Source organism: Nothobranchius furzeri, chromosome 1, assembly GCF_043380555.1.
Source record: "Nothobranchius furzeri strain GRZ-AD chromosome 1, NfurGRZ-RIMD1, whole genome shotgun sequence".
NCBI lineage: Eukaryota > Metazoa > Chordata > Actinopteri > Cyprinodontiformes > Nothobranchiidae > Nothobranchius > Nothobranchius furzeri.
In genome coordinates this window covers 83,122,257-83,144,336 of record NC_091741.1, presented here as the reverse complement: position 1 = coordinate 83,144,336, position 22,080 = coordinate 83,122,257, and the positions used below count along the sequence as shown (strand labels likewise).

The 22,080-nt window shown below is 40.2% G+C and overlaps 1 protein-coding gene across 2 annotated transcripts in view; it reads left to right on the top strand.

Moving 5' to 3' along the window:
* The window catches only part of arhgef6 (Rac/Cdc42 guanine nucleotide exchange factor (GEF) 6), a 43,219-nt gene that overhangs the window by 13,849 nt on the left and 7,290 nt on the right, over window positions 1–22,080 (top strand). Inside the window, exons 8-18 of one of the 2 annotated variants that reach the window (XM_015949233.3) lie at window positions 3,000–3,095; window positions 5,006–5,128; window positions 6,519–6,657; window positions 7,523–7,582; window positions 9,347–9,493; window positions 10,102–10,188; window positions 12,074–12,155; window positions 13,407–13,522; window positions 14,466–14,645; window positions 16,196–16,216; window positions 19,556–19,652. In XM_015949233.3, coding sequence (XP_015804719.3) covers window positions 3,000–3,095; window positions 5,006–5,128; window positions 6,519–6,657; window positions 7,523–7,582; window positions 9,347–9,493; window positions 10,102–10,188; window positions 12,074–12,155; window positions 13,407–13,522; window positions 14,466–14,645; window positions 16,196–16,216; window positions 19,556–19,652 — 1,148 coding nt within the window. The remainder of the gene's footprint in view (window positions 1–2,999; window positions 3,096–5,005; window positions 5,129–6,518; window positions 6,658–7,522; window positions 7,583–9,346; window positions 9,494–10,101; window positions 10,189–12,073; window positions 12,156–13,406; window positions 13,523–14,465; window positions 14,646–16,195; window positions 16,217–19,555; window positions 19,653–22,080) is intronic. The other variant, XM_015949243.3, reaches the window with a different exon arrangement.

The window sequence follows — 22,080 nt, the reverse complement described above, 5'->3', positions numbered from 1 at the left end:
AGACTTTAATTTGCTTTTAAAGGAATTGAAAGAGGAGCTGTCTCTTCTGTCAACTCACTGCATCCCCTGAGTGAGCGTATTCTGTGCAAACAGGGTTTTCCTGAAATTAATCTTGCCATCCCCTCTAATCACTGACCTAGTCTCTCAGATGGGTCTTTGCCATTTAAAAATATCTGTTAAAGGTGCTGGGGCTTGGCCTGTGAGAGATTTGTAAATGAGGCAAGAATTTTTAAATTAAAATTTCGAAAGTACAAAAAAAAAAAATTTAAACTTTATAGATGTTGTAAAAGGGTGGTTTCCTATCTAAAACCTTGATTGTGTTTTTGCTCAATTGGTTTCAATGCAGAGTCACTGACAAATGACCAAGTTGTAGCGAAGCAATATTTGATGTGTGTTTAAATCCAGTCCTAAAGCTGGGTGGATCACTCAAATTCATTTTTTAAAAAGCATTTAATTAATCTACTACGGTCATCGTAAATATTTTGTTATGTACATCTGCTTTAAACTCAGTATTTACATGAATAAAGTGGTTTCTCATCATAGTATAACCTAATAATTTTCTGGTGTTACACATTTATGTTTAATCTCAGTTCAACCACAGCAAGTTCTTTCAGTGTTAGTGTCAGTGGGGTCACACACAAAGCAACTCTACAGGCGTTAGTATGTTAAAAGTTAAAGTTTGTGGTGGGTAAATTAAGGTTTAAATCCAGAGTGTCCAAACCTTTCAAAGCAAGGGCAAAAATCATCCAAAGTCTTCATGTAACAAAAAACGTATTTGACTTTGTCAATGAGTAACAATTAGGGGTGTAACGGTTCACGGGAGGTGTTGAACCGTTTTGGTTCGGCCTGTTTGATTTGGTCCACGTGCGAACTGTTTCGGTTTATTTTTTCCGCTAAATAATGAATTTTTATTTGCGTGATTTAAGTGCAGCAGATAAAGGTTCCTAGGCGAGTTTCCGCACTGACGCTGTATTGAGTGACGCATGATGGCTGTATGTGCCCGATCTCCATTTAAAAAATGTGATCTGCAAATTCTGAACAACACCTTTCAGAGCGGATCAAACCAGCTGGCTGTCGCTGCTGCTGTGGAGCCTGTAGAGATGCTGAACGGAGCGTTGTGTCGCTCCTGCCTTCTCTCACACTGCAGGCACACAGTGGCTAAAATGTAAGCAAACACATCTGCTGAAGGTTTCATCCTACAACAACAAATACGGCACGAAGGAAGCTCGTTATTTAAAACAAGTTTTAAAGAAGAAACTCTGGGCGGTGTGAGGCGAGTTTTTAAGGCTCGCTGCAGAAATAAAGACAGGAGCATCAACAGTCAAACACACTTGTCTGTCTGTGGTGACACTCATAGCTGCATAAATAACCTGTGAAATAATTAAAAACATCATGCAAGATCAGCAGCCTGTGATGACACCTGGTTCTGGTCACTATAGGAGCTGCTTCAGATATTAAATAAATAAATATAATATACCAAAAATGAATTGAACCAAACTCTTTAAAACACGGGACCAAACCAAATACGATTTTAGCGTACCGTTACACCCCTAGTAACAATACACATCAAAATGTTGAACTGTGTGAATCTACAGCACCATCCTACTGGAGAAACAAAGTTCCTCAACAGAAATGCATAAAATGTGCTAAATGAATCTGAGTGCTGCAAATGGCCCCATGGAGTAACATGGTTAGTTTAAGCTGTTGGGAAGTTTTGACTGGAAAAAAAGCATCACTCCTCTCACAAAGATGCAGTATGTAAGAGTATAGTGAGAATTTTACAGTGAGAAAATCTCAAAAGAGTCTGATGTTTCAGTAATTTTGTAAGGAAGGTTATACTGAAACATATTTCATATCCAGCTGTGGGGATTGTCAGTTTTTCTCCTTTCAAAACAAAGGAAGGAGGGACGTAACTACTGTTTACCATCAGTGAGTGTGGGGTTGCCGTGTCTCCTGCGAGCTAATACTGCAGCACTGGCAATTGTCATTTGCGATGGCCAGCAAAAAGCTCCAGAGTAATTTAAAGTAGTTGCAGTAACCTGATTTTACCACAGGATGTCATTTTTACTTCATTTCTACATAATGCACCTTTAAAGCAACAAAGTGGCACAGCTTATAAACATGCATAGTTGCATCTGATCAGATTATGACTAAAAATAAAATTAACCTCTCAGCATACACGTGTCAATGAAGCATGGCGGTGGAGAGTTAATGATTAGAACTTAAACTTAAAGGCATCAGACCCTTGCAGACATTTTGTCAATTATAAACTCCTCTGTGACATTCTAATGTTTGCATCTGCAGTAAAAGCTGGGTTGAAATTTGGTCATGAAATCAGCATCAGCATATTGATGAATTTATATTCATTATAGCATATTGAATTTATATGCACAATATTTGTGTGGTGCACTTCAAACTCTGACTGCTAGGTGGAAGCAGTTTTACTGCGTTCGTTCTGGCGAAACAAGATCTTTCAATAACATCGAGTGTGCCTTGGTGGCGTTTTCCAATTATATTACGTCTTAAAATTGTAAATATCATCTGGCTTTTAGTATCACAATATATCGTATTGTCTCCCCTGATATATATCGTAATGCCAGATTCTAGCCAATACACACCCTTTTTGTAAAGAAAAAACAATGCTGTACTGCAATGGCTGAGTTAAACCTGGGCCCCAGGCTCACAGATTCCTGCCATGGAACTACAGAAACCCCAGTGAGCTGAAGCTGTGTTGTAATAATTAAATAACTTTGACCGTTAATCTTCAGAGATGTGACAACCTGCTGAAAGTGGTTTTACCATCATTTTTGTAGACATAAAGCTACAAAAATGATGGTGTTCATCAGAGGTTGCTTTGATCTGAAGGACTGTGATCTGTAAGATCTGAGAATGGGAAAGGATCAACTGCCTTTTGACCATGACTGTATGCATCACATGGTTGAATATATTTTAAGTAGTTCATACTTTTCTTTTCTGATGATTGCATCTTGTATGTTTAGATTAAGCAGTGCAGACAGCAGCACCTTGTGTGGAAACCTGGAGGAGATCCTCACCTTCCAACAGGGCCTGTGTTTAGCTCTGGAAGAATGTACCAAGTAAGTTGTGAAAGTCGAAGATCAACCTAATGAATTGTAACGATTACATTTACATATTATTTAATGAACCATAAAATGTGAGATTCCATAGGAAATATGAAATCAATTTTATGGACCTTTGGATTACTTAAACCAGAAGATTGGAACTTTTTATTGCAGGGATTATGTAACCACTTCGTATTAACTCAGAGACAAAAGAAAGAGAGTCAGGTTTAAAAGTTTAAAGATTTATTTCTAAACAAATTAAAACTAGACTAACTTTAAACACTCAACACTCTGTGTGATGGATGGATCTCGGTGTGAATGAGGCAAGATGGATGGTGTGTAGAGTGTTGTTCAGAACCAGCAAATCTGGAGAAATGACTAGTTCTGATGGGAGTGAAGATGATGTTTCGCTCTAAGCTTTGGTCTGGAGATTATAACACACATTGAGACGCCATTCTGTCGGTCTACATACCCAGCGGAAGTCCCCGTCTAGATTAGGAGGTGTAGAGGTCCAGCTTGGACCTTTCTGGAGCCGAAGCCTGTAGCACAGCAGCGGCTGCCGACCAGTCCTGTCTTGAGATACTCCCAGGTCACGACAGTTTTTTGGTATCTAGCGAGACCCAAAAAGGGGTCGATGGTTCAGCTTTTATTCCGAAAGGAACCGTTGCAGCAGGTGGAACATGCAAGAGATTTAATCCAGCTTGTCGTTAGGTTCTTTCGGCTTTAAGAGAAAAGTTACGGATTGGCCATTCTGACAACTTCTCTAGAATGCTTAAATGAATTTAAGATGACGTGGGCATAGTTTTATAATTTGGATGTTTTGATTTACGGTCGAATCAAAAAAGGGACAACAAGAGGGGATTTACCAAGCACCGACAAAACCACGCCTCGCGTCAGATCTGGAAGGTTCTGATTGGATCTGAAAAAGGAAATGTGTCATGTGACTTTAAGCATTACGTGGATGAGAATGTCTAGTGCAGCTAGTTTAAAGTTATATTACTTATTAACATACTACTGATCATAACATTGTCATTTCACAGATTGGTTCACATTTATTATTGGACTAACACTTTGTTTGATTAGCTTTATTAAAAATAGAGTTCTTCTGATTTATTAAAGGAAAGAGTTCTTTGTCTTCAATGTGCTAATGCTAACATGAGCCAACTGATATGAGAATATATCATGAAGTAAAAAGCTCAATTAGTTGGACAACAAATATTAGTTCAGTGGCAAAAAAGCCAAGTCACCATCATGCTGTGATTTTGTAGCCTCCTTCAGCTCCCTAATAAGTGTAGGCCGTGCCGATGTTCACTCTGGTTTTAGCTCTTTGCTTCATCTCATAAGACATTGCTCTCTTTTGCTTCTAGACTTTGCCATGATGCCAACAAAAAAAAAAAAAATTCTTCCATTTCTTCTACATGTGATTTTTATTGACCATTGGTGAACATTAAAAGCTAACTGCTAGCCTGTATGTTAGCTACCAGCACAGTAAATCGTAGTGGTGCACCGAAATGAAAATTTTCGGCCGAAAACTTTTGGTGCCCGAATTTTCGGTGCATCCCTATTAAATAGCTATTGCCATAAAGCAAGTCCACTTTTGCACCTACCCGCCCCTGTGTTGACAAGTTAACACACATACCTGAAATGAGGTTTAAAGAACACAGTGAAACTCAGGGCAAGTTCCTCATAAAGAAAAATCGTACCCGCAGCACAAAACTGTTAAATGCAGTTTCTACTGAGTGCTGTCCAATGTGAAGCTGCTCAAGGTTGTGGCTGAAGAACCACTGAAACCAGTTTGGAAGCAATAGCCTAAAGTCTTAAGACTCTTTAGTGTTGCTTTTAAGTAAAAGTCAATAAACCGTCAGTCAGATGCTGTGAATACTTTTCGTCTCCTCATTCTTTGTTTTTTTTTTTTTACTCTGCAGAGTCCCAGAGAGCCAGCAGCGAGTGGCCGCCTGTTATTTAAACCTGATGAATCAGATCAAGAATCTGTACCTGAGCTACTGTTCCAGCCACCCCTCAGCTGTCTGCATCCTCACCAATCAAAAGTCAGACTTCCTCACAAAACAGCACGTCTAACTGGATTATAATCTCACCAGAGAACAGTCATGACATTTAACCTGGTGTCAAAATGTAGATTAATAATGCAAGTTAGTCTCTTGACACCTGCCTAAAATATTTCTAAATAGTTTTAGTTGGCATTAAGGGGGCATGTGGCTTTCTGTTGTGTTGTAGTGTTGCTTCTATCCACTAGGTGTCAGCATTGCCTTCTTTAAAAGCTCTGGATGCTAAACTCTAGAAACTAGTGTCTCTAGAAGGTTTCTCTTCCTACCATTACAAGTCTTATTTATCATCACTCAGTGTTTTTTACATGGAGTAATTAACTTGTTATAAACATAACAGAATATCTCTACAGTACAGCTCAAATGAAGCCATAATGGTGGGAGTCGTCTAGATGGAACAGTCTGAGTTACACACAGGAAGTTGACTGTTGACAGGATATATAGAGTTGTGGTTATTTCTGAAAGCCCGGAAGGCTGCTGCTTTTTTCACAGTAAGCACATTTGCGTCTCTGATGCTACTGCTTTACTAGTTTTCACTAGTGGCAGTCACAGGACATTGTGTGAATGAAGCTGTGGATCGTGGAAAACTGCATGTTCCTTTCAAAGCCTGCTTCATGTTTATCACTGAACTGACACAACGAAACTTAGTGGGTTGTTTGTTTTTCCTGTTAAACTCTTAACCGTGGTGGTATTTTCACGTGTTCAGATGACAGCAGTTAGTTGAGTTAAAGCTGTGCCCGGGTGGTGAGACCTGCTTTTGGAGCAGAGTCGTTGTTGCTGATGCAGTTTTTCATCGTTTTTGCTTATCAAATAGATTTAGTCTCGCACTTGTTTGGGATCTTTTTTTTTTTTTTTTTTTTTTTTTTTTTTTACAGGTGTGTGTGTGACATCAGTTCACACACATTTTTGGACATTAAGACCCCCCAACAGGTAGAATGTGGTTCAGTGTTGTTTAGCAGAAGTAAAGAAGACCTTCTCTAGGGTTAACGGGTTTCAGCTATGGTTCCTTGTGCAGTAATAATAAAGATAATGTGCTTCATCTTCACAAGTGCACAAATACCACAAATCATCATGCATGATGGCCATTTATTTGTGTTTGTGTGTGTGTTGCTTTTGGTTTATCAAACCACTCTGGGCTTTTAAACTTAAAATTTACATATAAAATATTGTTTTGGGGCTTGGGCTTGATAGTTACAGTTTTTAAATGTGTTATCTGTGTACATGAAGATTAACTTTAGGGTCAAAAATGCTCAGATGCTTGTAACATCAGAAATCAACATGCCTGAAATGTACGTGAACATTTTTCAACATTTCTAAGATTCTGGAAACATTGCACCAAACCTGCCTGATTTATGTATTATATGTGTTTTGACAGAGAGGAACTGGACAAGTTCATGGAGAACTTGGGAGCCAGCGCTCCAGGAGTCCTGACTCTGACCACCAGCCTCAGTAAGCCCTTCATGAGGCTCGACAAATACCCAACGCTGCTGCAGGAGCTAGAGAGACACGTGGAGGTACAGGCGAACATCAGGGTGTAGTATTTGGATACAGAGAACATTTGTTTGTTTGTGTCCTGAAAAAAAAAAAGTCTGTCATTGAGAACTTAGGCTTCAGCTTCCAGCCTGTTGTTTATTTATTCATCAAATTTAAAAGGCTTCTGCTTAATGGATGGAGTGACATAATGCTATCCCATAATTCTTCTCTGCTGCTACATGCACTTCAATGTAGAGGCCGACCAATATGTTATTATTTTTTTAAGGCCGATACCGATTTTTAAATGAGTTTTGTTGCCGATAGCCGACTATTAAAGCCGATATAAACGTTTTAGCAGCGCATTGATTGTGAAAGACAACTGAACACTCACTGTGTGCAATGCAAATTAAATAAGTCCATAAATCTCTTAATATTTATTGAACTTCAAATATAAAAAATACTTGAAACATAAAAAATGGTGTGTTGGGATCCTTTGAGTCCTTTCTTCACTCTAGTAGTGGTGGCAGTTGGCCACAGAGGTGCCAGATTTTTGTTTTTTCTGCTTTTAAAACTATTTTGGATGATGGCCGATATAGAAAATATTTAATATATCGGCCGGCCTCTACTTCAATTTTCATGTATATCTTTCATTGTAGACATGTTTTAATACATTAGTGAGATCCTTTGCACTATTGTAGAGTGCATTAAACACAGCCACAGCATTTTGATGTTCACTCTGCAGCAGAGCCATGCCAACCTGCTCTGCAAAGTATATGATTAATCTGTGTTGCACAACCATTGTGTTTTACAGTAATGATGATAATAAGAAGTATTATCTTATTATTCTACTATAAGTTATGCTCATCCTCTTCTACTGTTTTGATTTGATGTTTGTTGGGATTACAGGAAGCTCACCCAGATTATACAGATATCATAAAGGCAACAGCAGCATTCAAGAACCTCCTGGTAAGTGTGGGTTTCTGGGATTAGGTGGCTGCTTAACCTAATATTGTGTTGCATCTTTATTAATTTAATCAGTACAGAACAAACTTTCCATTGAATTAGTTATTTTTTCATTCCTTTACAATTTTTTTTTTATTTCTTGTTGTTTAATTTTCTTAATAAACTTTAGGGTCACAAAATACAGAATTGTAAAAACAGCAAAGAGACAGAAATGACCAACGGGAGAAATAAACTAACCCTGAAATACTAGACTCTACATCCCTCTCCCTGTTTGCTGTTTCTGACTTTTCTGAAATACATATTTAATGCATTTAAATCTGTGTCAAATGTAAGAACATGGTTTAAACAAACTATAGAGCTCTAATTCAGTTATGCTTGATAAAAACAGACCACGATACAATCAAATGCTTTTTTAATAATTAAAAGATTTGCAGCCAGTTCTTGTTTTATCGTAACACTTTTCAGTCCTAATGAAAGTGATCTTTGCCTTCGCCGTATGTGAAATGATTACGTTGTTCCTACTGTAGGTGTGAATCGAAATGCCATCTTAAAAGAAGTGGATCCAAACCTAGCGACAGCGTTGCACCTGAGTCAACAACACTTTGAGATACTCTTTCCCCGTTGTGTCTCTTCAGTTCCTTGTAAGAACAGAAGTGACTCACTCATCTGTTCAGTGCAGCTTCACAGTAAACGGGAAGACAAACCTCGTGTGGCGCTGCCTGCTTTCATTTGCAAATTCAATTTTTGTGTGTGTTTTGAACGTGCGGTTGGGTGGGTAGGCTCTGAGGAACAGCTCCATCGTGCTAGTCTACAGAAGCAGTGGAAAAACCATAGATGTTGCACTGTCATTTTTTCTCATTTGAAGGGGAGAGTCCCCACATAACACCTGAAAATGTGCAACTTTATGATACAGGTTAGCTGACATACATCTGAAAGCTGAATAAAACATGAAAATGGCACAAAGTTGGTGGAGCTGGTGCAGTCTTAAAAGATAATGAAGATAATAGAGAAAAAGTCACTCATTGAGTTTTTTTAATAAGGTAAGAAACAGATTATTAAACAAAATAAACAAAAATGTTAACATTTCTTGTAATTTTTCACATTAGTTGTCTGCATATCCAAAAATTCAAATTCCTAGAGAAGGTAGTCCATAACCGTTTTCTACATCGTCTTGAGGAACACTCTTAGATCCTTTTCAATCTGGCTTCAGGCCTAAGCACGCCACAGAATCCGCCCATATTTGCTTGCACAGCAACATACTGGTGGCCACAGAATCAGGCTGTAATATCCTCCTCTTACTTCTCAACCTTTCCACAGATTTTGACATAGTTAATCACAATATTCTCTCTAAAAGACTCAAGATGCAAATAGGGATCAAACGGGCCTGCATGGGGGGGGGGGGCTGGTGCCTATCTCCAGCGGTCAATGGGCAATCAGGCGGGGTACACCCTGGACAGAGAGCCAGTCCATCGCAGGGCAACACAGAGACACACAGGACAAACAATCATGCACACTCACACCTAACGACAATTTAGACAGACCAATCAACCTAACAGTCATGCTTTTGGACTGTGGGAGGAAGCCGGAGTACCCGGAGAGAACCCACACATGCACAGGGAGAACATGCAAACTCCATGCAGAAAGATCCCAGGCCGGGAAGCGAACCCAGGACCTTCTCGCTACAAGGCAACAGCTCTAACCACTGTTTTAAAGTGTACTATAGAAATAAACTTGGTATGGTATTAATATGTGCAACTGTGTGTTTAGTCGCAGTCTCAGGACCTTCGAAAGCGTAAAAATCTAGAGCTGCAGATCTTGTCGGAGCCAGTTCGGGGCTGGGAGGGGGACAGCATGAAGAGTCTGGGTCAAGTGGTCTACACGTCCCAGGTTCATGTGAGGAGTGGTTCTAACGAGGTGAGAGACCGGTTTGGATGGATCAGAGCAGAATCAGCTGATAAACATGTTGTAGGCTGTGACTTTTCTTGCTTCTAAGGGAATACTTGAACTACAGGAAATGATCCCAACACAAATAAAACCAAGACGCATTTAGTTTCCTTCCACCATCTTCATGCTGCACAAAGTATTTTGATTTCCACAAGTTCCCACTATTTATTAAAGTGTGTGCTAGCTCGTCTCCTTCATTGCCATTTCTGTAATATCCCCCACAAGCAACACAACACAAACCTAAGTAGGCCGGATGTGGGGGATAATGCAGACTTAGCTTTCTTGTGGAGTTTCTGTGCAGGGGCTGAATTTGAAGCAGTGGTTGGAAGAAACCCTAAGTTGGGCCTTTATGTAAACCAACTGTCAGTCATGGGCAACCACTTTCAGCAGGTGTAGAAGTGCTTTTGGCAATTAATTCTCAGCATCAGCGGCTCTTCTAGCTTTAGGAACCTAAAGTAGCACAAACACTTTCCGACCTCCTTAATGTTAGAAAATTTTACAGCCGCTCATCTGCAGCAGTAGCAGCTTCTGGTGTCTGATCTGCAAACATACAATGCTTATTATTTTCTTCTTCCCAGGAAAGAGAGGAGCGCTACCTGATGCTATTCCCTAATGTGTTAGTTATACTTTCTACCAGTCCTCGGATGAGTGGCTTTATTTATCAGGTGAGATGATCTGTGCTGCACATGAGACTCAAAGTTAAACACAAGGTCTTACAGAAAAGATGGGGGGGGGGGGGTCAGTTGCACTTGTTTCAGGAACTAACAAATAGCACATCAGTAGAGGGCTTTTAAATTACTTGGACACGCAGGATTTGGAGCCTTATTTCCTGATATTTGGATATCTCGCCTCTGATTGGATAACAGCAATGTGATTCTGAACGTGGTTTTAAAAACGTGTCCAAGTAAGTGAACTCCGCCTCAGACTCCATCTTCTTTGTTTATGAGAAACTGAGCTTTGCGGTGTGTGATGTACACTGCTCAGTGCTGAATGGCTCAGTTAGAATTCTCAGGGGGTGGGGCTATTTGAATAGAAGAGTTTCTAGACCTAAAGCTTGGTTTATGCTTGACGCATTTACTTTCCGCTTGGTGATGCGGCTCGCGGATGGAACGCGCTTCACAACTCGCAGCGTTTATGGTTTGTGCGGCTTGTCTCTGCGGTGAGCCAATATTCTCCCAAACTGTAGGTGGCAGCATGTAGCTCTACGGCATTACACCATAGTAGAAGTAAAAATTACTGTTGTTTACAACATGGCATTCCAGCATTTTTTTAACAGCGTCCTCGTCTTTTCCGACAGTGCGAGCTATTTCTCTCCAAGAATTATTAACAACATGTTGATCACGGTGATCTTTGAAAGCTGAATCATAAAAATGTCTGTATTTACAAACCTCTGCCATACTAGTTCTTGCCGGTCTGCCATGTTTTTCTGCGTCCGACCATCCGCGTGGTTAGAAAATTTCCTAGGTGCACGTTGCAGAAATTTTGGGCCGTGCGGAGGCGCGGTGGAGGGGCGTGGTTGTTAAAATGACGCAATTTCGCTGCGTGGAGCCGTGCGGACCTCGCGTTCGCGTCAAGCATAAACCAACCTTAATGCTTCCCATAAGGAAGTATGGGGCTTGGCTGGCCAGGCTAGGTGAGTCCGTGAATGTTACGTGACAGTGTGATGTAGATCTGTTAGGATTTTCTAATCCTTGAGTTTCATTGTTTATTTTCTTATCAGAAGTTATTGCAGGAGATAGGTGTAGGAGACTATTTTCATGTTCAGCCTGCATGAAAAACTCAGTGACCCATTATAATCAGAAATATTATAATCATTACAAATGTGTTTTCAGTGTTCCACACCTTTGATAATGTATAGAAAGACTTGAAAATAGCCTTAAAAGTTGTAAGTGAACTGGATCTTTAGATTTAACCACAAACTTTATAAGAAGACAGACTTTTGATTAAACTGATTAACTGAGTGAATAAATGTTTTTATTGAATGGGCTTTAAAATGTTTTTTTTGTTGGCAGTTTATTCTGAGATGTATGAGCTTTGTCGATGAACCAAATCAGACTGTAACTTAGCTGTAGTTTAGAACAGATACAACAATCATGAAACTTAAAAAGGATGGTTTCTCATCATGTATTTAGTAAGAAAACAGTTTCTTATTACAAATGTTACAGAATTATTAAAATTTTATTTTAGAATTTGGTCATTCTTCATTTGTTTAGTCAACAAATAATCAAGAACTAAACAATAGTTATATTAAAAAAATTAAAATAGTTTAATGTCATATTAAATATTATACTAAATAAAAATCCCAAGTATTAATACTCATTGTAACAGCATCCTAGCTATCATAGATCTTTTGTTTTTATTTTTTATTGTTTATTTTCTGCCAAAGTGTTCTGTAAACATGCTAATTCAATACCTAGCTAGGTGGATAAAACAAGTAGTGGTCAAATCTTTCATCTTTATAACCGTTTTCTGTCATTTTTTAAAATGCAGTTTAATTGTAATTTATTCACTATGTATTTATTTACCTCCTTTATCTTTTCTTCATCTCAGGGTAGGATGGCACTAGCGGGTACCACGGTAACGAGACAAGCAGAAGATGCAGATAATGCTCATCATGCATTCGACATTACAGGTTTGCATCACAGCAAAAATAAAATTTCTTGAAATTAAATAACGTTTGGAAAGTATGAAAGGAGGTGGTACAAATCTGGATCTAATGCGGTAAGGAATGCTTTTACACCAGATGTTACCATATTTGCTGCAGTAACAGGTCTTTACTGAGGAAAAAGGCTCAAGCTAGTGCCATTGAAGGCCTCCCTCCTAGAAGCTTCTTTTTTCCACACGGTGGAGTGTTGGTACATCTATGATCATCACAGATGTGGATTTAGAGTTAATTCATTAAAGAGCAAGCAACGCCTAAATTAACCTTTTTGCTGATAACCTGCATAGATGAGTGTCTAATGGTGCTGTACACATGTGTAATCATTAGTGTGGCAGTTTAATGCAACTTACTTTAAATTAACATTTCAGCCCAAAACCATAATTCGATCCACATCTTCAGGTTAAAACTTTGCTCCACATTTATTTATAATCAGCTGTGGCTGATGGCTAAGCTGAAAAACGTGACGTCAGCTAATGACTACGTGGCTGTACTTCACTGTGAGGCAGCCGCACCTCCAGCTGGCTCAGCAACTCACCTGCCGATATGACACATCAGCGCTCGGAGTCGCTCGCCTCCTTGAAAAATGTCGTCCTCCCCTTTTCATGTAATGATCACGTTTAACAGGAAATCCTCCAGAATGCTGCAGAATCTGTGTCTGCTCTTCTCCTGAGGGGTAAGTCTTGTAGGAGTGCGTGCACACGCGAGGGCGCACACGCTAGTTAACAACTCGTTTTTAGATTGAGAAACTCTGACAGCACATGCGGGGGGGGGGGGGTGTTTTGAGGGGGGGTGCGGTCTATCACTGCCTCAGTGCCGCTCTCTTGGTTCACCAGGCGACGCCTCTGTCAGAAGCGTCTTCCTAACAGGAAGTGTGGATGAAATACATCTCCACCCATACCTTTACTCGCACTTTAAAGTCTGTATTCTGGGGCTACAGTTACCACCTTGTGTTGGAATGTTCTTAGCCTGAACATTATTTTTACATTTACTCTGTTTATTAATTCCATAAAGACTAATTTCTTATTTGAGAGGGCAAATCAATCTAGATAGAAGATTACTTGAAGTTTACATGATACACTGCCTAAACAGTCTGTTTTTAGTGTGGGATATTGTTTCTGGTAGGTTTTATCAGTGGGGCTTAATAGCTGTATGTGTAAGCCTGTTTCACTTTCACTAAAGTGTGCTCTGGTTTGTGCACGTGTGTGTGCTTGTATGTTGTAGGAAGCGTGATTGATCGTTTTACGGTGTACTGTAGCAGCACACAGGAGTTACAGGAGTGGCTGGAGCATCTGCAGCCTTATACCAAAGGAGGCAGCCCTGCAAGCACCATCTCAAAGGTACGTGCACCTACTATTAAACATATGTTTAAAGTCAAAACTCTCCTGTGCTTAAAGCAACACTAAATACGTTTACTGCCTTTCTGTTCTACTGTTTGCAAGTGGATTTATAACTGCTGTAAACAAGCCTGCTGTAGCTAGCGCTAAAAGGAGATAACGCTAACATGAACCAACTGATACAAGAAGACAAAGATCCACACAGTTGGGAAAAAAAACTATTATTTACAAGTCCAGTAGCAACAAACCCAGGTCACTATCAGTCTGTGGCTTTTTTAGCTTTCTTTAGCGTCCTCAAACGAGTGTAGGAGATGTTCACGCTGGTTTAGCTCTCTGCTCCCCCCCCAAAGACACTACTATCAAACTTTTACTTCCAGGCTCTGTCATAATGTCAACAAACATGCAAAATTCTTTGGCTTCACCATTATTGATGGTCAGCGAACTGAAAAAGCTAACTGCTAGCCTTTATGTTAGCTATTGGCAGAGTAAACAGCTGTTGCCGTGAAGCCTCCAGTGCACCTACTCTTCCCACAAAACTGTTAAGTGAAGTTTCTGGTCAGTAGAGGATCACAGAGTGCTGTTCAATCTGAAGTCTGTAAAGTGTTTACCTCAAGAATCACTGAAATCCACTTTGAAAGCAAAAGCTTAAAGTGTTAAACACTATTTAGAGTTGCTTTAAAGCGCTAAAATCCAAAATTCTAACCCAGCGTAGATTTTAACCCTCCCACTGTCCTAATGGGTGTGACCCCGCGAGGAAAGTTGACCATTGAGCAGGATTGATGATTTAGCGGTGCTCACTCCTCACCCCTGCCACATGGACCCAAGGGATAAACCATCAACCCTGCTCAATGGTAAACTTTCCTCGCGGGGTCACACCCATTAGGACAGTGGGAGGGTTAAAACGCCCAAATTATTTTCACTCGTTTGCTCTGACTTTCTTGTTTAGAATGTGGAGGGCAAGCCTCTGAGCATGGTGGGCGTCCCCACACACCTGTCCCATGTGGGCAGTATCAGCGCTGCCAACCGAGGTCCCCTGGAACCACCAAAGATCAGCAAGCCGTGGTCTCTCAGCTGTCTGCGTCCTGCTCCGCCTCTCAAGCCCTCCGCTGCACTCGGCTACAAAGAGGTAGGAAGTGGTGGACGTGCATAAACAGAGTTCTCAGAATCACTCATGCATCAGTGATAGTCAGAACCTGCAAGAAGCCCCCCTCCTTACCGGGTTCATCTCTTTCTGCTTTTGTCTTAGATTTATTCAAACTCCAAGACTCCTGTTTACTTATCTTAAAGTGTCCTACTGTGGCCTAATTAAGTCCCTGTCTAATGAGTTTTCTGATTCCTAATGACATTAGCTCACTTATCAGTGGTAGATTTTAATTTAATTCCTGGAACAGTTTTAGGGCTCAGCTTGAATCTTTTAATTGCCACCGCTTATTCGAGCATCGTTATGATCATGAACAAAACGGAGCGGTTTCGAGACGGATTCAGGTAGCAGGAGGTGATGCAGTTCTGAGGAACTGTATTCCAGTAATGTCTGCATGGTCTGCGTGTGTGACTGGCTTTCGAGAGCTATGAGTTCAGCCGTGGTTATGAACTACTTATTTGTGTTGTGAGAGGATGCTCTCGCTGTGGTCCACGTGGGCGGCAGAAGCATTTTCATGTCAGCACATTCAGTTATAGCTTTCTGCCACACTGCGAGATAATAGACACTCATCTGCAGCCTCTTGTGGTCACTTTATTGAGTCTGCTTTTAAAATGATTTTAAATTAGTTCATTAGGGTGAAAGCAATCATGCTTGTAGCTATTACTGCTGGTTTTATCTGCTCTGCAATGATTACATTCAGTGTCTTCTGAACCACGTGTTTTTTTCACATTTTATTAGCCTAAACTTTTGAAATAAAACAGCAAATGCATAATGTACAAATCATTTACACGCATTTTTTCTAAGAAACGTACACAACATATGCATATTTATTATTTCAAACTGGAAAACTTCAGTTAACAAAAAACTGTACAGGTTTGCATATTTTTAGTCTGATGCAGGAAACCCCCTCCAAAAACAAACTTCATCTGAGTAAAGGCTGCTTTAATGAGGCATTAGAATCCTTCTGAAACAGCCAAGTTTGTTAGAAATAAAAAAATAGCAGGATTACATCCTCAAAAAGCTCATCAGTTTAAGAATGAAGTTCAAAAACTGCAAAAGGTTTTGGGATGAAATTAAGAGAATCTAGAAAAATCTCTTAAGTTGCAAACATTTGCAACTAAAAACAGGATAAGCAAGAGAAACTCTTCATTTTACTGTCACAGCTAAAGCACCGGGAGAAGAACCTGGTTGCAGACCTCTGAACTTGTTTACTTTGATTAAATTGACAATTAAATAATTCATGAAAATGCTACTATTCATATTCTGCCAGTCTGTTAAATATAGAGTGTAAAAGAGTGAATGAGTGTGGTTTCCCTCACCCCCTTGGTGTCATGTTTCCCTCTACACCTTTGTTCTTTATTTTCTATGGAAACCATTTGGTCGAGAATATTCTCCCTGTTTTGCACAAACAAAATAAAACTGAAATCCTGAGGGCATGTTGAGCACTTTAGTAACTTTCTGTCATGTTCCTCTCTCATCATAATGTTTCATACACATTTTCCCCTTTTTCTCTTTTTCCACTCTGCCTTCTGTAGAGGATGTCTTATATCATGAAGGTAAGGTTAGATCTAACTCTGTTTCTGTCTGTGTGTGTGCTAGCACAAGTGTGTGTTCTAGCATGTGTGTTTGTGGGCAAAGATGTGGGTTGGGTTGCCTGTGAGTGTGTGTTGAGCTCATTGCTGCTGTGTTTGCTTCACTTCTTCCCTTTTCATTGTCATCTTGTTGGTTTCCTGTTTTCTGTGACCCCACGAGATAGCTTCTTTATTTCCCCCATTCCCTACAAGGTGCCATTCACCTGGTGCAGTACCGTTTTGTCTTTTTGAAATTCAATTTCCCACGCACATGTGTGCTGAAGAAATTCCACTACAGAAGGGACTTTGAGCAGTTGGGGTTTGTCCCACATCAATGGATTTGTTGGCACTGTTTTATTACAGTCTGACATCATAGACTAAAGGAAAAATAAAACAGTCTGGAAATGGAATTTTGTTACAAAACGATCCCCATTATTTATCTGGTGGTTTTTAAACACTACACTTGTTAGTCATAGCAAGTGTTTATGGCAAAGGGACTTATTTAAATACGTTTGTCAGGTCATTTTACATCTTTGATAAGCAAGAAGAATTACAGAAAATGGGTATAAAACCACCTGGTAGTGTAGGAGACCCTTAAATGTTTCAGATCAGCAAAAAAGAAGATGTAAATATCAGATAGAGATGGCCTGAGAAAATGCTGAATTTATTTTAAAAATAATTTTTTAAATAAATAAAGGGAATTGACAAAGTTGTAGCATCATGAATGTCCTGTTTTTGACCTAAAGGTCATGATCTGCTGTGTCTGCTCGAGCAGAGACATAAAGTCTCTGACAGCCTAATCTACATGCGATAGTGGCCAAGGTCTTTCATGCCCTCTGCTCATCTGAACTGCTTCACCTCTGTCAGCGAAGACGAAGAACTATTTTGATAAATATATAATCAACAACTTTGTTAATTACCAATAATAATGTGAGCCCAATGATCTGTGAAATGACAATGTTATTACTTGATATTATAATCCTGTGATCAGTGGTATTTTACAAGTTATTATAATCCTGGACATTTGCACTAGACACTAAAGACACATAATGCTAAAGCACACGACACATCTCCTTTTGTCTGACCCAATCAGAACCTTCGTTTCTGGCTAGGCGTGGTTATCTGTGGTGTTTGTATAAACCCTCTTTTGCATGTCAAATTCTGATTCGCCAGTAAACCAAAATATGACAATTATAAAAGCTATCCCACGCCACATTTTCTTTAGTTCAAAGCGTTCTAGAGAAGTCTCGGACAGGCCATCCGGACTTCCTCTTCAGCCATAAAGAACCTCAACAAGCTGGATAAGTTACACCTGACCGCAACGGTTCCTTCAGAATAAAAGCTTAACCTCACGACCCCTTCAGGGTCTCGGAGACACCAGTGATAACCTGCCGTGACCTGGAAGCATTCCAAGACTAGTTTGGCCAGCACCGCTGCTTTTCTACCGGCTTCGGTACCAAAGAGGGTCCACGAGGACCTCTGCATTCTGGATCTGATGGAGGCTTCCCCTGGGTACGTAGACCGACAGATGGCGTTTCATGTGTGTTATAAATCTCCTACTAAAGTTTAGAGTGAAACATTCACTCCCACTCAGAACTAACTGCTTCTCCGGATCCGCTGGTTCTGAATAACATTCCACACACACACCATCATCATTCATCACGTCTCACTCCACCTTAGTTCCATCAGTACACAGTGTTTTAAGTTAGCCTTGTTTAAATTGTGTAGAAATAAATTTCTTAACTATTTTAAACCTGGCTCTCTCTCTTTCCTTGGAGTTAATACAAAATGTCGCTTAATCCCTGCAAGAAAAAGTTCCGATCTTCTGGTTAAAATAGTCAAAGTTCCATCAGACTGATATTTCATATTTCTATGGAATCTCACATTTTATGGTTCATAAGTAAGATGTAAACGACCCATTCTTTACAAAGTAAATGACCCCCTAAACCACTGAACTTCAACTGGCAGCTCGCGGGCTACATCCGGCCCACCAACCCTCTAGGCCCTAACGAAGTTTAGCAGCATATTGCAAGCCCCAGATATAGATAATTGTTTACGTTCTCCAAACACAACTAAAACAACGATCAAAACCGTTTATATGGCGAATAAAGCCATTTTAAATAGTATTAAATTAAGATACAATAATACTTTAACTTTATTGTAGAAAAGCATCTGGCCCTCACAGTGTCTGCTGGAAAAAACTCTGGTCCTTAAACTAATTTAGTTGAAGACCCTTGTCCTAAACATAATTGGTTGTAAGACCGTTGGTGTCAACTAGCAGTAAATAGTTTGTGATAAATAATAATGATTCTCACATCAGTATTAAGGAATATTTTTACTCGTTGAAGGGTTTTCCAGCATGAACGGTTTGTTTAAGATCAGATGATTCATGGTTCCATCAGTTAGAGCAAAGCAGCCCCGGACCGTAACACACCTGCCACCATGCCTAACTGTATTATCAATGTACGATGTGCTACGAAGTCATGTTTTTCTTGAGCATCTCCAAAACGTTTTATAGCAAATCTCATCATGAGGTTTTTGAGGTTCTTTGTCTGATATTGAAACCTGCTTGCTGATCTGAAACTTTTAAGTGTGGTAGAAGTCATGTGTATGGGGACTAATACTTTCACACAGCCCTGTATACTTCTGAAATCTGGTCTGTGGTTTGAGGAAAAAAATAATATTAAAGGCTCTCCGCAGTCTCCTTGTCTATGTTTTCATGATTACATCACACATGGAATGATTGTTACTTTGGTGAAGGTTTATTAGTCATCTCCCCTCAGCGTTTCTGTTCAAAGGAAGCCATGTTTGTCCTTTTTTTTTAAGTAAGGAAAAAAGACCCATTAATAAAACCGCTTTTGTTCTTGTGGTGTGATGACATGTGAAATTAATTATATAATATCTTGAATTTCTTTCTTGAGGCTTTTAAACAACTATGCAGGTGAAGCTTTGATTTCTTTTTTGTTGTAGTTTTGGTGATAAAGATTACAAATCTTTTTGAGAGAACATTTTAGCAACCTCCTGATAGACGGATGCATCTGAACACACACACACACACACACACACACACACACACACACACACACACACACACACACACACACACACACACACACACACACACACACACACACACACCTGGCCGCCCTGGTCTCAGTCGCCACCACACGCTTACTGCCTTGTCCGTTGATGATTCTTTTGTGCATTTGGGATTCTCATCCCTGTGAGCTTGCACTCTGTTTGGACTGGAGCCTCAGCTTTCCGGTGTGTGTATAAGTGGGAATTTGTGTTTGCAGAGTTTAACCGATTGTTGTTCTCCTTCAGGACTCCAGCAAGAGCCCACGGCCCATGAAGAAGTTCCTGCCCGGAAACAGGAGGAAAGAGCGAAAGCCCTCTGATGACGAGATTCAGATCAGAAAAAGTAAGAGTTATACATTTATATTAGAAAATATTATTTAAGTGTTTTGATTTGCTTTAAATACATTTTAGATCTTTGTCTGGTTTAAATTGTCAGTGTCAGTAATATAGATTATTGTTGTGAATGAGCTACAAATGAAAGCTGTGGTCCATGAAATTATCAGAGAGGGGGAGGAGATTTTGAAATTTGAATGGTTAAAGCCCCTCCCACTCCTGCTCATATTAAACATGTACAGTGAGAGTGGAGTCAACACAGGGAGCTAATACAATAGTCTGTATAAATGTATGGGACGCGTCCGACAAAAAAAATTTCCATGTCAATGGATCATAAGGTGTTTACAACAATAACAACAACAACAACCTACAGTTTCAACATCAACAAGATACTTCATGCACTGACCTGCCCTAGATGTCTAGACCATCAGAGCAAAATGATTTAGCTTCTCATGTCGGTTTAGCCAACAGGAACCACTGCAGCCCTGACCAGTCTGGTGGCTGGCCAATCACAGTGTTCTGTCGGTTTGGTGGGCAGGATGTTATTACGGCTGAGCGATACTAAGATGGTAGAAGCTTGTTTGAAATGGCTTCGGCATCAACTTTGGACCATTTAGACTTGGGCTTTTCTTTGGGTCAAAAACAGAAAAAGGTATGAAAGTTCTTATTTAGAAAAAGGATGTTTTGCATCGTCCTCAACAGTGTATGGTGGACTAGAGCCCTGCACTGAAGCCCTAGGCCCGCGGGTCAGCCCGGTCCGACGGCTCGAGGGCCGGGCTTCGGGCCAACGACTGTGTAATTACCTCGGACACGGGCCGGGCGCCTTTTTTAAAAATCGAATTCATAAAAAAAACTGAAACACTTGAACGCAGCAGCACCTGCCTGCTTCTCACGCACTGTTAGCTCAGTTAAGGTCTGTGTGGTTTATAAATGTGCCTATATAAACAAATTCTCAAACTGCTGATTAAAACATGTGCCCCTATTCTAAAATGCCATGTAGGGCTGCAACAACGAATCGATAAATTCGATGAAAATCGATTACTTAAAGCGTTGGCAACGAATTGCGTCATCGATTCGTTGTGTCGCACAACTCTTCCAAAAGCGCCCCTTCCCGCCCGCTGTTGCGCGCAGACCAGAGCAAGTCAGATCAGCGCGAGGGAGAGCCGGCAGACTTGCGCTGCTGCGAACCGGTTCCGCATTGTTGCGCAGTGCTCCAGGCAGCTGCTTCCAGCGCACGGTCCATTCTCAAAGTGGCGCAACCAAAAAACTATAATTAGCACACGATCGTTCATGTCTGCACATGTTCTCTATTTTCTGTCTTATTTGTGCCTGAAGCGCGCTACTGTGGAACTCATCACCTGTGCTGTGGTGATGTCACCTCACGCAACATCGAAAACGCGCTCTGCGCTTTTCGGTCAGGAGATCTCTTTGATCTGCTCAAAAGTAACTGATGAGGTGAAAAGGTAAGAATCCAGGCAACTGATTTTCTGGAGAATTAAGAGGAGATGCAGGAAGATGAGAGACAGACAGGACAGGAAAATAGTTAAATAAAAACAAGAAAACAAAACAAAGTGTTGAAAAGTCAAATGTAGGTAGATTTATCTCCACTACACGTTTTTACCAGTAAAAAACAATAAGTTATACACATGTTATATTTATACATCTGATACAATTCAGATCACCTTCAAAACTCAGTCACACACCCAGGGCCGTTTCAAGACATTTTGGGGGCCAAGGCAAAATACCCCCCCCCCCCCCCCTCACTAACTGGGCTCCCCAGAAGCCTCTGTGTAATTCTACCCTCTCCAGTAGTGTTAGTTATACGGTGTTTATAAAAGCCCCTCAGACATTACTGACATGTTCTAATATTATCAGATGAAGAACTAAATTATCAGACACGCTGTCTCATCTGCTTCTTTTATAAACTTGCAAAAAGTAACAAAACCATTTGAAAGCCACTATTTGTGGATTCTCTGAAAGTTTCCATGGAGTGTGTGACAACTTATTTTTTCATTGATCCTATCGTCTAATCTCACAGCTGAAACAAGTATCCTTAATAATCTGTGCACATGAAGCTTACCGATGCTGTAGTAAAACAAAAGGTATAATAATTTATTATTAATAAAACCTTGTTGCAGCACTAAAGCAGAAAAATTAGATTTTGCATTAAATATGCAAAATATTTACATATGAATTGTTTTAGAGCCCTTTAATTGGCAGAATCTGATATTAATTTAGTTCTTACAAAAAATGGGTCCCATCATGGTTTGTGTGGCGTTGCCATAGTGTGACGTCATAGGCACAGATCCCCTGTCCTCTTGTTTGGAAATGGAAATATGATCACCCTACATTAAACAAACTGTCCACCCGGGCTTTTGCGCTGCACAGAGACTCTTCGCTGCCTACGACTGAACGTCAGTTGAGAGTCAGTCTCATGC